A 16,352-nucleotide genomic window follows, 5' to 3' on the forward strand; every position below is an offset into this window, starting at 1 on the left:
GCGACCCCTTAGGCTTTTTCTTTACTTAGAAACGGTTTAGGGTCAGTGCCCCGTTGTTTCTTTAATTTCTCGCCGAGTCCCTCAGTCGATGCGACTCCTCTTGGCTTTTTCACGGAAACAACTAAGGGTCTGGGCCCTTGTTTCCTATCTCTTCCCGCCGAGTCCCTCATTCGAGGCGACCCCTTAGGTTTTTTCTTTACTTAGAAATGGTTTAGGGTCAGTGCCCCGTTGTTTCTTTAATTTCTCGCCGAGTCCCTCAGTCGAGGCGACCCCTTAGGCTTTTTCTTTACTTAGATACGGTTTAGGGTCAGTGCCCCGTTGTTTCTTTAATTTCTCGCCGAGTCCCTCAGTCGAGGCGACTCCTCTTAGCTTTTTCACGGAAACAACTAAGGGTCTGGGCCCTTGTTTCCTATCTCTTCTCGCCTAGTCCCTCAGTCGAGGCGACCCCTTAGGCTTTTAATCTAATTATAAACGGTTTAGGGTCAGTGCCCCGTTGTTTCTTTAATTTATCGCCGAGCCCCTCAGTCGAGGCGACTCCTCTTGGCTTTTTCACGGAAACAACTAAGGGTCTGGGCCCTTGTTTCCTATCTCTTCTCGCCGAGTCCCTCAGTCGAGGCGACCCCTTAGGCTTTTTCTTTACTTATAAACAGTTTAGGGTCAGTGCCCCGCTGTTTCTTTAATTTCTTGCCGAGTCCCTCAGTCGAGGCGACTCCTCTTGGCTCTTTCACGGGAATAACTAAGGGTCTGGGCCCTTGTTTCCTATCTCTTCTCGCAAAAAATGATACTCGACGGTAATCGAAGCTCTTTTATTTAAGATTGGAAACTCGGATATTCATACATGGCTAACCTCTTACTGGTAGAACTTCTTCAAGTGAATGACATTCCAGATCCGGTCTACGGGCTTTCCCTCCAGGGTCTCCAGCTTATAGGTGCCAGCCTGGACCACGGCTGCAATGCGATAAGGTCCTTCCCACTTGATTGCGAATTTACCCCCTTTCGTAGGCTGGCTCGCCCGTCGATCCCGTAGTACGAGATCGCCGACCTGAAAGGTTCGTGGGCGAATCCTTCGATCACGATATCTCTTCACGGCTCGCTGATATTCTACCATTCGGGCGTAGGCAACCTCCCTTCTCTCTTCAAAGAAGTTCTTTTCGATTCTAAGGTTCTCCTCATTTTCCTCGTCGGAATAGTCGCGGACTCGGTGGGTGGGTTCGACGACTTCTATCGGAACCTTGGCTTCGAAGCCGTATGCTAGGGAAAATGGACTCTCTTCGGTCGCCCGTCTTTGCGTAGTTCGATAAGCCCATAGGACTCGGTCGAGCTCATCCGTCCAATTTCCCCCAATGTTCTCCAACTTCTTCCGGATTCCATCCACTATCGTTCGGTTTACGTTTTCGACCTGTCCATTGGCCTGAGGGTACGCGACGGATACCTTGGTGTGTCGTATACTGTGTTGGCAACAGAAGTCGGCGAAGGCTTGACAGTCAAACTGTCGGCTGTTATCGCTGACCACGTGCTCAGGCAGGCTGAAGCGGCAAATCACCTTCTTCCACAGGAAGCGTCGACACTGGTACTCAGTGATGGTGGCCAGCGGCTCGGCCTCGACCCATTTGGTGAAGTAATCGATGGCCACGACACAGAATTTCAGACGTCCAGGGGCGACCGGTAGTGGACCCAACAAGTCGATTCCTCAATTAGCAAACGGGATGGCTGTGGTGACCGGAGTGTAAAAGGGGGCCGGCCGAGTATCGTTCCGGGCGAAGGCTTGGCAAACGCCGCACTTAGCTATCCACTCAATGCAATCTCGCATCATGGTCGGCCAATAGTATCCCTGGACGACCAGCTTCCGGGCGAGAGTGTGGGCGCCTTGGTGGGCGGCACAAATCCCTCGATGGGCTTCGTCCATTATTTTCTCCGCCTCGGGCCTAAGTAGGCATTTTAAGAGGGGGCCTCCGAATGAAAGCTTGTACATTTGTCCGTCAATGATTTCGAACGAGGGGGCCTTTCGTCGAACCCTCGCGGCGACTCCTGGGTCCTCTAGTAACTCCCATGTTTCTTTATATCGGCGGATGTCGTCGATCCAGAACATCTTGGGATTTTTCTCTCGATCCCACTCTTCGACAGCTACCTGTCGGATTTCTAACGTCGTCTCCTCTATACTTGGTCGATTTAACTCCTCTTTTTGACAAATCTTGACGAGGTGATCTGGTACCCCTTCCAGGGCAATTTTTGATAATATGTCAGCCTTAGTGTTGTCCGCTCGCGGAATGTATTCGATTTCATACATCCCGAATCCACTCAGCATCTCTATCGCTTTTTCCTTGTACTGGGCCATCCGAGCGTTCTTAGCTTCGCAGGTGCCTGAAACCTGTCCAAGCATGGTTTCGGGTTCCACAAAGGTTCCCGGGGCGTTTTTGGTGAAAAAGAATCAGTGGGGGGTAGGGGACCCCAACCAACCCGAGGCCTTCTTGGGCAACGCCGACAGCGGGCAGCCGGCGGGCGGGCAGCTACCCGCCGGGCACCCGCTGCCCGGTTTAGCTACCGCCGACGGGCAGCCGGCGGGTGATCCCTCACCCACCGGCTACCCGCTGGTTTGGACCCCACTTTGGGATTTTGTCTTCCCCGTTTGATGTTCCCCCGACCCCCGTGGTGTCCCAACGGACTCCGTCTATCGTGCCTATGTCTAGTTTGATATTTCGGGTACCGTTCGTAGGTTGTATGAGTCTTATATATTGCATGCTAGTTGAATTGGTATCCCGTTGACCTTGGTGAAGGAAGTATGAACCCCTTAGGATTATGCTTAGTATGTGAAGGATCACGCATAGGTTTTGTTATACGCTTTCTCCCCCTTCCCAATGTGTTAATGTGGGTTGCATGTGCTTGCTAGTGTTATGTGTGCATGATACCCCAATTCGGTTGCGATCGGATTGGTTATTCCTGAGCTGCGGTTCAGAAGCTGGCTGCGGTCAGATTTACACTCCCGGGCTGCGGTCCACCGTTTGGTTGCGATTAAACGTTTCTACATGAGCTGCGGTTCATATTTCCTGGCTGCGGTCAGATGACATACTCTTGGGCTGCGGTCCACTGTTTGGTTGTGATCAAACACTATGATGAGTTGCGGTTCATCGGTCGGTTGCGATCGACCCCTCCGTGTTGCGATACGGGGCAGGGTGCTTCGGGGCCTTGTGAGAGCTATACGCGCTGACCCTCATGTATGGGCATGCGATTGGTCCTGTGGCGCCAACAAAGTGTGCTATGTGATGAGATATGGAGGAGTTGTTGTTATGAGTGCCTTGGGGATGTGACTATGGGATTCATATCGGGAATCGTATATGTTGAGTTATGATTATTAATTGTGCTTATCTTATATGTCTTGCCTGTTGTAAACTGCATATGCTTGGTATAACTGCTGTCTGTGCTTAGCCCTATCTGTGGAGTCTATCCCTGTTTTAAAAGCTAGAGTTCGTAGGGTATATCTTCATGTTCAAAATGGTTTTCGTATATCTATATATATATCTATATGTATTGTATTTCAACGCGTTGGTGTGGGTTACCAGCATCTCTCGCTGAACAGATATATTTGGCTTTCAGGCACGGAAGAATAAGTCACTGGAGCGCGCTAGAACTTGGAGCGTAGAAGTAGATAGTTTCCCTTTCGGCCTGCGTGCCATGCTTATGCATTTACATTATTGAGGATATTAGTTAGTTAGCCTGTGCACCTGAGTTCTCTAGCTCAGGTGTGGCATAACACCCCGTACTCTTGTATTATGTTTTGGGATTTAATGAGATTTCACCTTTATTTTATAAGTTTTAAATGTCTTGAAAATCTGGGGTGTTACAGTTGGTATCAGAACCTAAGTTTGACCCTAGGATAAGACTCTTAAGACCGGACTTTAGGACATTAGGCTTGAACTCTAGGTACTTAGGAAGATAAGATTTGGGAATCCTAGGACGCGCGGTGAGATTGTGAAACCTACACATAACCCACCCACTTACTCCCTCTTTAAAAAGAAAACTCCCCCCTTCACTTGCTGCATCCAGGTAAGAATACAAAATAACATCGACTTATGAACACCAGGATGGCACCGAAAAAGGGACAGACAGGAACACCGAAACTCCCCACTCAGGAATTCTTGACACAGAATCTGCAACGCCTGGCCCAAATTGCCCAGGCACTAAGGACTACCATTCCCCAACCCTTACCAACAAACGAGAACTTGGAAATCCACCACCAAGTCTCGGCACATCAACCACCCACCTTCTCAGGGAACGAAGACCCCACAGTCCTCGAGGAATGGATCGGGACTTTCGACAAGATATTCAGGACAACCAAATGCCCCGAAGACCACCAAGTAAGAATAGCCTCCTTCTATTTCAAGCACGAGGCCGATACCTGGTGGGACCACGAGGGACCCACGTGTAAACATAACCATGAATTCAACTGGGAATCCCTAAAGACACGACTACGAGAACGATTCTATCCCAATCATCTAAGAGCCACCATATACGAAGAATTCCTCCACCTAAGACAAAGTGCAACCTCGATCACGGAATACTACTAACAATTCCACCGACTGGCTCGCCTCATTCCCGAGCTAGTACCCACCGAGAGGATCAGGATTGAAAAGTTCATAATAGGCCTTGACCCCGAATATCAAAAAGCCCTGGCCACACAAGAGCTAGGAACCCTCGGGGAGGCCTATGCCAAGGCATCCCAACTACAACAAGTGCCAAACCAACCCCGGGAGACACACCTGGGGTACAAAAGGAAATCTGAAGGAAATCACAAGAACTCCACCCGTGGGCCTAAAAACCCCAGGGCCGCCTCACCTCAACAGGTCATAACACCAACCACTCAAGGGAGAATCCTTACTCTAAGCAAAGCCAGGATTGGAGATAGCAACATAGTCTCCGGAACCTTCCTGGTACACGCCACTCCCGCCACCATACTATTTGACTCGGGGACTACCAACTCGTTTATAGCAACTGAGTTTGCCACTCAGCTCGACCTCAACGCCAACACCAAGGTCCGACTTCAGGTCAAGGTGGCCTCCGGCGAGATCCTAAAATGCGACCGCATGTACGAAAATGTAATGATTACCATACAAGGGGTGGATTTTCCCAGCAATCTTATCCGATTCAAACTGGATGGAGTGCAGGTGATCTTGGGCATGGATTGGCTAGGGAAATACCAAGCACAGATTCTATGCGGAGAACAAAAAGTGGTCCTACGGGGACCAAACGGCAAGAGAGTGTCATACCGTGGGACCCACCGAGAAGCCGGGATCAAATGGTAAACATGATGAAAATGAAGAAGTACCTAAACAAGGGAAGCGAGACGTTCTTATGTACGGTCGAGGACCTCGACACCAAAATCCCCGAACCACAAACCATTCCAGTAGTAAACGAGTTCACCGACGTCTTCCCGGACGAAATCCCCGGGGCACCCCCAGCCAGAGAAGTCGAGTTCACCATAGATCTCGTACCAGGCGCTGCCCCGATTTCTAAACCACCCTACCGGTTGGCACCAAAAGAAATGAAGGAACTGAAAACACAACTACATGAATTGCTAGAAAAGGGTTACATCCGCCCTAGCGCATCCCCATGGGGAGCGCCAGTGTTATTTGTTAAAAAGAAGGATGGAAGCATGCGCCTGTGCATCGACTACAGGGAACTTAACCAAGTCACAATAAAGAATAAGTACCCCCTTCCCCGAATCGACGACTTATTCGACCAACTTAAAGGGGCAGGGGTATTTTCGAAAATCGATCTGAGATCCGGGTATCACCAAATACAAGTGGCCAAACCGGACATTCCGAAAACAGCTTTCCGAACACGTTACGGCCACTATGAATTCACAGTAATGCCCTTCGGACTCATCAACGCACCTGCCATATTCATGGACCTTATGAACCGAGTATTCCGACCCCACTTGGATGACTTCATCATTGTATTCATCGACGACATCCTAGTCTACTCCCGCAACGAGGAAGAACATGAAAGACACCTCCGCACAACCCTGCAAACTCTAAAGAAGCACCAACTCTACGCCAAGTTCTCTAAATGCGAATTCTGGAAGGACCGTGTGGCCTTCCTGGGCCACGTGATAGCCAAGGAAGGAATTAAGGTAGACCCCGCCAAAATCCATGCCGTTAAGGAATGGACCACACCAAGCTCACTCACCGAAGTCTGAAGCTTCCTAGGCTTGGCAGGCTACTACAGAAGGTTTGTACCCGACTTTACCAGGATAACCCAACCCCTCAACAAACTCATGAAAAAGGAAACCCCCTTCCGATGGGACAACGACTGCATCTCGGCTTTTCAAGAATTGAAGGATAAGCTAACCACGGCTCCTGTACTCGCCATCCCCTCCGGAGAGGAAGGATTCGAGGTTTTCAGTGACGCATCCAAAAAGGGGCTGGGGTGCGTGCTAATGCAAAAAGGCCGAGTAATAGCCTACGCATCCAGGCAGCTCAAAACCCACGAAGAAAACTACCCCACCCACGACCTCGAACTAGCCGCTATCGTGTTCACACTAAAAATTTGGAGGCATTACTTATATGGGGTGCAATGCAAGATTTACACAGACCATAAGAGCCTAAAATACATCTTCACCCAGAAGGACCTAAACATGAGACAACGAAGGTGGTTAGAACTCATAAAGGACTACGACCTAGACATCCAATACCATGAGGGAAAAGCTAACGTTGTGGCGGATGCCCTAAGTAGGAAGACTAGCCACGCCCTCAACACCACCTGGATCCTACCGGACCAGCTGTACAGGGATTTCCAAAGACTGAATTTGGAAATAATAAAGCAAGACCAAATCTACCCCGACGCCCACTTGCTTAACGCACAAGTCATACCTACACTCTTCGAAGAAATCAAAATAGGACAACAACAAGACCCGGAACTAGATAAGATCCGCCGCGACCTGACCCAGGGGAAGGAAGGGCCCTTCAAAATACACGAAGACGACAGTCTCCGTTACCAAGGAAGGTGGTGCGTTCCCTCAACGTGCCCCCACTTGGAACAACAAATCTTGGAAGAAGGACACAACTCCCCATACTCAGTTCACCCAGGAGGTGACAAACTATACCAAGACATAAAAAGGTCGTTTTGGTGGCCCAACATGAAAAATGAGATCGCGGATTTCGTGGCCAGGTGCCTGAATTGCCAAAGGGTGAAGGCCGAACGATGCAAACCCAAGGGACTCGTACAACCCCTGGAGATACCACAAGGAAAGTGGGATTCCATATCCATGGACTTCGTCAGAGGATTACCCCCAACAAAGACTGGCAAGGATAAGATTTGGGTCATAGTGGACCGACTAACCAAAACTGCGCGATTCATCGCTATGAAGGAAACGTGGACAATGACGCAACTAGCCCAAACCTACTTGAGTCGAGTAGTGAAGTACTACGGAGTCCCCCGAAACATCGTATCCGACAGAGACTCCAGGTTCCTATCACAATTCTGGAAATCCCTGCAACTAGCCTTGGGAACACAACTAAAGTTAAGCACCGCCTTCCACCCCACCACGGACGGCCAGACCGAGAGAACCATTCAAACTCTCGAAGACATGCTAAGAGCCTGTGTGTTGGACTTTCAAGGAACATGGGAGGAACACCTAGACCTCATCGAATTTTCATACAACAACAGCTACCACGCAAGCATTCGTATGGCGCCCTACGAAGCTCTATACGGACAAAAGTGTAGGACCCCCTTATGTTGGGAAGACATGGTCGACCCAATAGCACTAGGGCCCCAACACCTACAAGATACCATCACCAAGATCAAACACATCTGGGAAAGGATGAAGACTGCCCAGGACCGTCAGAAGTCCTATGCCGACCTAAAGAGGAAACAAGCCGAGTTCAACACCGGGGACAAGGTTTGGTTGAGAATCTCGGCCACACGAGGGGTGATGAGATTCAGAAGAAAAGGGAAGCTCAGTCCACGATTCATCGGCCCCTACGAGATTATAGAAAGAGTTGGGAACCTAGCCTATCGCCTCGCGCTACCCGTTGAACTAGAACGAGTACACAACGTATTCCACATATCCCAGCTAAAGAAATACGTGCACGACCCGAGACACGTACTTCAACCCGAGGCCGTGGACCTCGACGAGTCACTAGTATACGAAGAAAAACCCGTGAGAATCCTGGACACCAAGATGAGGACCACACGACGTCGAACCATAGAAATGGTAAAAGTTATCTGGACCAATCATGGGACCGAGGAAGCAACATGGGAACTCAAGGACACGATGAGGGAACGCTACCCCGAACTATTTGCACCAGGTAACTAGGAAGAGGTCACTCGACAAGGACCAAGCTTCGGGGACGAAGCTTTCTGTTAAGGGGGGGAGAGTGTAACACCCCGTGTTACGATCCCTAAAATCAATTAAATCATTTAATCAATCACCCAAAAGAAAGAATTAAATCACAATAATTAATTAGGAAAAGCCCACCATAGTCCACGGGCCCTTATCCCTAAACCCAATCCTTAGTTCCAAAAGGAATAGAATTAGCAAGCCTATAATATTAGTTCCTAACCAGGACTCCTAAATATATAAATAGGGGATTTAAGAGGCACCTAGAACCCCCCACCACAATAAACGACTCACCACCCCAAAGAGCTCCAAGAATTCCCTTAGAAGAAATCAAGAAAGCAAGAAAGCTTAAAGAAAGACCCTTCATAGCCAAGGAATTAATTAAGGCTAAGAGGTAACCCATGTCTCAACAAAACCTATTTTCATAGCTATGATTTCCCTCGTAGGATTTCCCCATATTATTGTGTATTGATGATTTGTGATATTCTTATTGATGGTTGATGGGATAATTCCATGAGTGATCTTGATGATGAAGGGTTCTTGATAATTATGGTGTTCTTGATGATTATATGACGTTCTTGATGATTATATGATGTTCTTGATGATTGTAGGATGTTCTTGATGTTTATATGATATTCTTACCGAATCTTGATATTGGAAGATGAATTGTGTCCTTGTTGATTTAAAAACGATTAGAACCCTAGGTTGTATCGTATGGAATTATTCTGGGTATATTGGGTGGGAATTCGCATGATTGGGTGTTGATTATGTTTAGAAAAGCATGATAGGTTATGTGCCATATGTTTCTCGATCTTTGACCCGTTAATTGTCTACGTGTGTTATCAATTGCGTTTGAAAGTGTCTAAGCATGGTTTCGGGTTCCACAAAGGTTCTCGTGGCGTTTTTGGTGAAAAAGAGTCAGTGAGGGGTAGGGGACCCGCCACCTACCCGAGGCCTTCTTGGGCAACGCCGGCAGCGGGCAGCTGCCCGCCGGGCACCCGCTACCTGGTTTAGTTACCGCCGGCGGGTGATCCCTCACCCACCGGCTACCCGCTGGTTTGGACCCCACTTTGGGATTTTGGCTTCCCCGTTTGATGTTCCCCCGACCCCCGTGGTGTCCCAACGGACTCCGTCTATCGTGCATATGTCTAGTTTGATATTTCGGGTACCGTTCGTAGGTTGTATGAGTCTTATATATTGCATGCTAGTTGAATTGGTATCCCGTTGACCTTGGTGAAGGAAGTATGAACCCCTTAGGATTATGCTTAGTATGTGAAGGATCATGCATAGGTTTTGTTATACGCTTTCTCCCCCTTCCCAATGTGTTAATGTGGGTTGCATGTGCTTGCTATGTGTTATGTGTGCATGATACCCCAATTCGGTTGCGATGGATTGATTATTCCTGAGCTGCGGTTTAGAAGCTGGCTGCGGTCAGATTTACACTCCCGGGCTGCGGTCCACCGTTTGGTTGCGATCAAACGTTTCTACATGAGCTGCGGTTCATATTTCCTGGCTGCGGTCAGATGACATACTCTTGGGCTGCGGTCCACTGTTTGGTTGCGATCAAACACTATGATGAGCTGCGGTTCATCGGTCGGTTGCGATCGACCCCTCTGTGTTGCGATACGGGGCAGGGTGCTGCGGGGCCGTGTCAGAGCTATACGCGCTGACCCTCATGTATGGGCATGCGATTGGTCCTGTGGCGCCAACAAAGTGTGCTATGTGATGAGATATGGAGGAGTTGTTGTTATGAGTGCCTTGGGGATGTGACTATGGGTTTCATATCGGGAATCGTATATGTTGAGTTATGATTATTAATTGTGCTTATCTTATCTGTCTTGCCTGTTGTAAACTGCATATGCTTGGTATAACTGCTGTCTGTGCTTAGCCCTATCTGTGGAGTCTATCCCTGTTTTAAAAGCTAGAGTTCGTAGGGTATATCTTCATGTTCAAAATGGTTTTCGTATATCTATATATATATCTATATGTATTGTATTTCAACGCGTTGGTGTGGGTTACCAGCATCTCTCGCTGAACAGATATATTTGGCTTTCAGGCACGGAAGAATAAGTCACTGGAGCGCGCTAGAACTTGGAGCGTAGAAGTAGATAGTTTCCCTTTCGGCCTGCGTGCCATGCTTATGCATTTACATTATTGAGGATATTAGTTAGTTAGCCTGTGCACCTGAGTTCTCTAGCTCAGGTGTGGCATATCACCCCGTACTCTTGTATTATGTTTTGGGATTTAATGAGATTTCACCATTATTTTATAAGTTTTAAATGTCTTGAAAATCTGGGGTGTTACAGCCTCGTATTCTGCTTCGTTATTGGACGCTGGAAACAGATAGCTTAGGGCATAGTAGAGCCGGAATCCTTCCGGGGTAATTAGCATGACTCTGCCTCCGTAGTGTTGTCGACTCGCCGCTCCGTCCGCGTGCATCTGCCACCATTCGCCTGGGTTATCTTCCATGGTGCCCTCTTTATCGCCTTCCCCTACGGTGCACTCGACCAAGAAGTCGGCTAAGGCTTGCCCCTTAATGGACGGGCGTGGCTGATACTCGATCCCATACTGGGTCAATTCCACGGCCCATTTTACCAATCGACCCGACGACGTGGGGTTTTGCAACACACTCCCCAGAGGCTGGTCGGTCAGGACCCGAACGGTGTGGGCTTGGAAATAAGGTGCCAACTTGCGTACAGTAATTACTAACGCGTAGACGATCTTTTCCAAGGCCGTGTACCGCGCCTCAGTGGCCTTTAAGGAGCGGCTCACGTAATTTACCGGATGCTGGGTACGCTCTTCTTCCCGGACGAGTACTGAACTTACCGCCCTGGGGGAGGCAGCTAAGTATAGAAACAAGGGCTCCCCCACCTGAGGGGTGGACAACACCGGTGGCGTGGAAAGATATTGCTTCAGCTCTTCGAACGATTGTTGGCATTCAGCCGTCCATGCAAAGCCTTCTTTCTTCTTCATGGCTTTGAAGAATGGTATGGTCCTATCCGCCGCCTTGCTTAAGATGCGACTGAGGGCAGCCAATCGACCAGTCAGCCGTTGCAAGTCTTTAACGGTACTGGGAGGTTGCATGTCGATGATAGCTTGAACCTTCTCGGGGTTGGGCTCAATGCCTCTCTTGGTCACCATGTACCCCAAGAACTTACCTCCTTGCACCGCGAAGGCACACTTTTTTGGGTTTAGTTGGAGATTATACCTTAGCATCACCTGGAAGCAGTCGGCCAAATCCTCCGCGTGCTTGGCCTCCTCCCGGCTCTTGACCAGCATATCATCTACGTAGGCCGCCATGGACTTCCCCAATAGGTCTTGGAATAGTCGGGCGACCATCCGAGTGTAAGTAGCCCCTGCGTTCTTAAGCCTGAAGGGCATAACTCGGTAACAGTACACTCCGTCCGGCGTTAGGAACGCGGTCTTCTCCTCGTCAGCCGGGTGTATGAAGATCTGATGATACCCCCTGAAGGCGTCCATAAAACTCAGCAAAGCCGACCCGGCGGTCTCGTCGACCAACTGATCAATCCGTGGTAAGGGGAACGGATCCTTCGGGTAGGCCTTGTTAAGGTCGGTATAATCCACGCACATTCGCCAAGCTGGAGGCTTCGGTACGAGAACTACATTCGCCAACCATTCTGGGTATTTGACCTCTCGGATATGGCCCGCAGCCAGCAACGTGCTCACCTCTTTTTTCACAAACTCCCTCCTGTCGTTGGCCAAGTAACGCTTCTTCTGTGTGATCGGCCGGTGGTCCAGATCTACGGCGAGTCGGTGGGCGATGATGGACCGGTCGACACCCGGCATGTCTTCCGGGCCCCAAGCGAAGACTAGTCGGTGCTCTCGAAGTATCCTGATGACTTCCTCTCGTACTTCTTCTCGGAGACCGACCCCAATCCGGACCCGCCTGTATGGTCGCTCTGGGTCGATTTCGACCTCCTCTAACTCCACGGTTAGCTCTGGGCGGGGTATCATTGCTTTCTTTGGGGGTCTTTCCATGATTTCATGAACTTCCATCTCACGCCTACCCATTCCTCTGCAAGCCTGTAGGTAGCAATCCCGGGCGACTCTTCTGTCGCAGCGAACCGCGCCTATCCCATTCGACGTGCGGAATTTCAGGCAGAGGTGTTCAATGGAGATTAGTGCTCCCAAATCTTCCAGGCCTGGTCGGTCGAGTATGGCATTATGTGAGCAGGCCAAGTCTACCACAATGAATTTCATGTCGAGCTTCTGCACGTCCGGGTAGCTACCAATCTCCAGCGGCAGGGTAATGGATCCTTCTGCCTCTACCGAGTCGCCTGTGAAGTCGGCGAGTGGCGTCTTGACTGGGTTCAACCGTTCTCGGGTTAGTCCCATTTTGGTGAATGTCTCAAGGTATAGTACGTTGACACTGCTCCCGGTATCCACCAGGATTCGTTGAACGACCACCCCATTCACATCCATTGCTATGACCAGGGCATCCCGATGCGGTGTCTCTCCTGTGGGTAGGTCTTTGTCAGTGAACGTGATGGGCTCTTGGCACACTTTCTTCGAGCCTTCTTCGCGCCCGTATACCGTCCCGACATACAACTGCCGAGCCCAGGCCTTCCTGGTGTTCACCGAGTCACCTCCTTCTGGCCCCCCGACTATCATGTTGAAGACCAGCTTCTGACGCCACTGGGCCTCGTCTTCCTCGGTCGCTGGTTGCTTGCCGCGACTGCTTTCCGCGGCGACTGCGGGGTCATTGTCTTCCTAGGCCGCCGACCTTCTCCTCCACTGATTAAGAGGCGGGGTCCGTTGTTGGATGATTCCTTCCATGATCTTCTTCAAGTAAAAGCACTCTTCCGTGCTGTGAGTATAAGATTTGTGATAACGGCAGTACTTAGAGGTCTTACCTGTCTCCTCGTTCGTCACGCGATCGTCAGTCAGCGGGGATGGAGGTGGAGCGACTGCTTGTACCTCGTGTACCGGATGTTGAGGAGCCGGTCTATAGGGGTGAACGGCAGGCCTATCATACGGACGCCTAACTTCGGACTGGCGAGCTACTTTTGGACGCCTTTCCTTAGTTTCCGCGCGGGTCCTCTTTCCACCAGTGGATCCTCCGACCTCACGCTGTCGTTTGTGCTTCATGGCCTGCGCCGTGTTAGCCCTCTTATTAGCCATGTGTATGGCTTCCGCGTAGGTGGCCGGGCGGTTATCCCGTAGATCCCGGTATAGCTGCCCGGATTGCAAGGACTCGATGAAGAAGGTGAGTGCGGTCTGGTCCTCGACAGACTGGATCTCTTTTTGCCAGCGAGCCAAGTAGGTTTTCAAGGACTCACCTTCCTCTTGGTGTACGTCTCCTAGATGGGTCAGATCCCTTTGTGGTTTGATGTTGGCTGCATAATGACTCATGAAGCGATCGGCCAGCTCCTCAAAATTGTGAATCGATCCTGGAGGCAGCGCCACCAACCACCTTTGTGCCGAGCCCTTTAGCGTGGGCAAGAAGGCGCGACACATTACCGGGTCACGGACTCCTAAGACCTGCATCTTGGCCTGATAACTGAGCAGATGTTCGCGTGGATCTCTGGATCCATCGAAGGTGGCCTGTTCCGGGAATTTGAAGTCGCCGAGTACTTTGTAAAACATGATCTCGGAGGAGAATGGCAAAGCGGTGAGCAACGTTTGTCCGGGGGATTTGGTCCTTCCCTCCATTTGTTCCTTCAGATCTCGCACCTCTCGTGCCAATTGAGCCACTTCGCCTCTATTGCGAGTATGGTTTCCTGTGGATTCGGTACTTTCGCCGACTTCTGATTCAACTGGTCGGTCGTCATTGCGCGCAAGTCGCTCGGTTCAACGTGCCCGAGTCCTGGTTCTTCTGGTGTGGATTCTCTCGCGACCGTCTTCTCGATCTCTGGGGCCCGCTGGTGCGCGACTGGGCTCCCTCTCTCCCAGTCGTTCTCTTGCAGATTGTCGTCCGGCGTTTGGGCCCAGCCTCGAATGGACTGATCGTACTGGTTGAATCTCTGCCCGTCGGTTCTCTCGTCTGTCTTCTGGCCTCTGGGAAGGCTGCTAATTGTGCGGCATCGGTCTAGAGACAGACTGGTCCCTCACTCCTCGACTTGCGTCAGCGAAGGCTCGCCCGATCGCATGGAGTTGCTCCGGGGTGAGGGATATCATAGGCGGTTGCCGGTTCACCGGTGCCGTTTCGTTTTCCTGGCATTGGGCCTTTCGTTGGTTTAATTGCTCTCTCAAATCCGCTTCCGCTCCATTATCGCGGTTATTCGTCTGGCCCCATCCTTCCGACATGCTGCGATGCTTTCTCGGTCGACTTGCGGACTCGCCCCACTCAGAAAGTCACGTAGCTCTTTGTTTCGATCCCCACAGACGGCGCCAGTGTTGGTTTTAGGGGTTTTAGGCCCAGGGAGGTCCAACACAACCTTGGTCGATGGATTCACCTTTCACAAAAAGCTCTAAGAAAACGAAAGAATAGTTGAAAGAGTAATAGGAAACGTGTGTCTTTTCTTCCTGGGCCTGGACTCGCCCCTCTTACAAGGGTGGAGGGGCCTTTATATAATAGGCTCCTCTCCAGCCGAATTGAAGTACATTAAATATCGCCTTCAAGGCGAATTACACTATAAGACCGTTCGGGTGCTGTTGCTGAATCGGCCAACGGCTCTTTGGACCCCTAACGGTTCATTTGGCCGAATCTTCTTGAGTGCCGCATTGAGTGTTCCCCCAACGGCTCTTGGACCGACTTTGAGTGCTTCTTACTGGCTCCTGGGCCGAGTCTCCTCCCCCACTTGGGCCTGGGCCGACTCCTGGGCTCGACCCAGGTCACCACCGGGCTTTTCTTTCACTAACCAATATCTTCTATCTTGGAATCCTTCTCTTTTGGGCCCATCTCCTTGGGCCGGGGTCCTCACCCCATCAGTATGTGTGATTCCGTGATTGAGTCTTGATAGAGCTTTGTCTAGGGTTTATGATATATTTATTTGATAATCTTGATGTTGTGATGAATTATATACGTGATCTTGCGTTTGAGCATGTCTATTGCTTGTCGTTAGGGTTTATTTGATGGGATCTTGATGTTATTGTGATTCTTGTTGTTCTTGCATGTTTAGGAATTGATTCTTGGATCTTGATATGTTAGGAGCATGAATTTAGGATTTGTTTGTGTTGGCTTCTTGGCTTAATTCTTGTGGTTCAAGTCTATATTGTGGTCGTTATGTATTGGGATGTATTCAGACTCGGTTTTGGGATTAACGGATGAATTTCCAGGTGGGAAAAGTGCCGAGATACCATCGTACCAGCGGGGGGTCGGTGGGGGGACGAATCCCCACCTGACCACCCGCCAGGTACACACCACGGTACCAGCGGGTGGACGACCACCCGCCGTGCACCCGCTGGTACATGGTGCCACCCACCGGCGGGTGGTTGATCAACCGTCGTACACCCGCTGGTATGGGCGGGGTGGTGTGTTGTTTGGTCTCGTTTTGTGTTTCCATGTGCCCCGTTTGATGTTTATGAGTGTCGTTTGATATTTCAGGTACCGTTTTGGGAGTTATGAGTTATGATTATTGCATGTGGGTTAAGTTAGTATTCCGTTGACCTAGGATGAGACTTGTATGATCCCGTAGGTGTCTTGTGGTTGTCTCGTTGACTTGGGAAGTAGAGTTTAGGCCGTATCTTGTGGGTTGCGTGTTATGCTGATGTCACTTGTTGATATAATTGTTGTGCCTTCCCTTTGACTATCCATTGCTATGTGTTGATGTGTATTGATTGCTGTTGTCATTGAGCGGTGGCCACTGCATTGTTGTGCATGTTGACTGATTGATTATACCCGATGAGAAGGAGATGTGATTGGTGGAAAAGAATTGTTGGAATTTGGCACAACGAGTGCCGGGTCATTGTGCTAAAGGCACAGACCATTCGGTTATCGTGCTGAAGGCACGAACCAACCTTGATTAGTTTGATAAAGGCATTGATCAAGTTATAAGAACTGCGGTGCCATGTCAAAGCTATATGCGCTGACCCCTTGGTAGTGGTGCTAGAAGCA

The 16,352-nt window shown here is 50.0% G+C and overlaps 2 protein-coding genes across 2 annotated transcripts; both read right to left on the minus strand.

Annotated features, from left to right (window-relative positions):
• Positions 1–850: 850 nt before the first annotated feature.
• LOC109173565 lies at positions 851–11,815 on the minus strand. The gene is made up of 3 exons (XM_019322806.1): positions 10,640–11,815; positions 2,015–2,368; positions 851–1,543 (listed from the first exon to the last, which is right to left on the minus strand). Exons 1-3 carry the CDS (start codon positions 11,813–11,815, stop codon positions 851–853), a joined length of 2,223 nt encoding a protein of 740 aa, XP_019178351.1.
• A 1,251-nt stretch (positions 11,816–13,066) lies between these two features.
• Positions 13,067–14,008, minus strand: LOC109173566. Its single transcript, XM_019322807.1, has one exon. The coding sequence runs from the start codon at positions 14,006–14,008 to the stop codon at positions 13,067–13,069; it is 942 nt and encodes a 313-aa protein (XP_019178352.1).
• Between the last annotated feature and the right edge of the window lie 2,344 nt (positions 14,009–16,352).

Source organism: Ipomoea nil, unplaced genomic scaffold (genome assembly GCF_001879475.1).
Source record: "Ipomoea nil cultivar Tokyo-kokei standard unplaced genomic scaffold, Asagao_1.1 scaffold0482, whole genome shotgun sequence".
Classification (NCBI taxonomy): Eukaryota; Viridiplantae; Streptophyta; class Magnoliopsida; order Solanales; family Convolvulaceae; genus Ipomoea; species Ipomoea nil.

Excerpts from the sequence above, each read along its gene's own strand:
- LOC109173565 (XM_019322806.1), bottom strand. The coding sequence starts at position 11,815 with ATGGACGCCTTCAGGGGGTATCATCAGATCTTCATACACCCGGCTGAC. Across the intron at positions 2,369-10,639 it reads ACGAAGCAGAATACGAGGCT|GTTTCAGGCACCTGCGAAGC; the intron begins GTAACACCCCAG and ends ATGCTTGGACAG. Across the intron at positions 1,544-2,014 it reads ACCCAGGAGTCGCCGCGAGG|GTGATTTGCCGCTTCAGCCT; the intron begins GTTCGACGAAAG and ends CTGTGGAAGAAG.
- LOC109173566 (XM_019322807.1), bottom strand. The coding sequence starts at position 14,008 with ATGGAGGGAAGGACCAAATCCCCCGGACAAACGTTGCTCACCGCTTTG.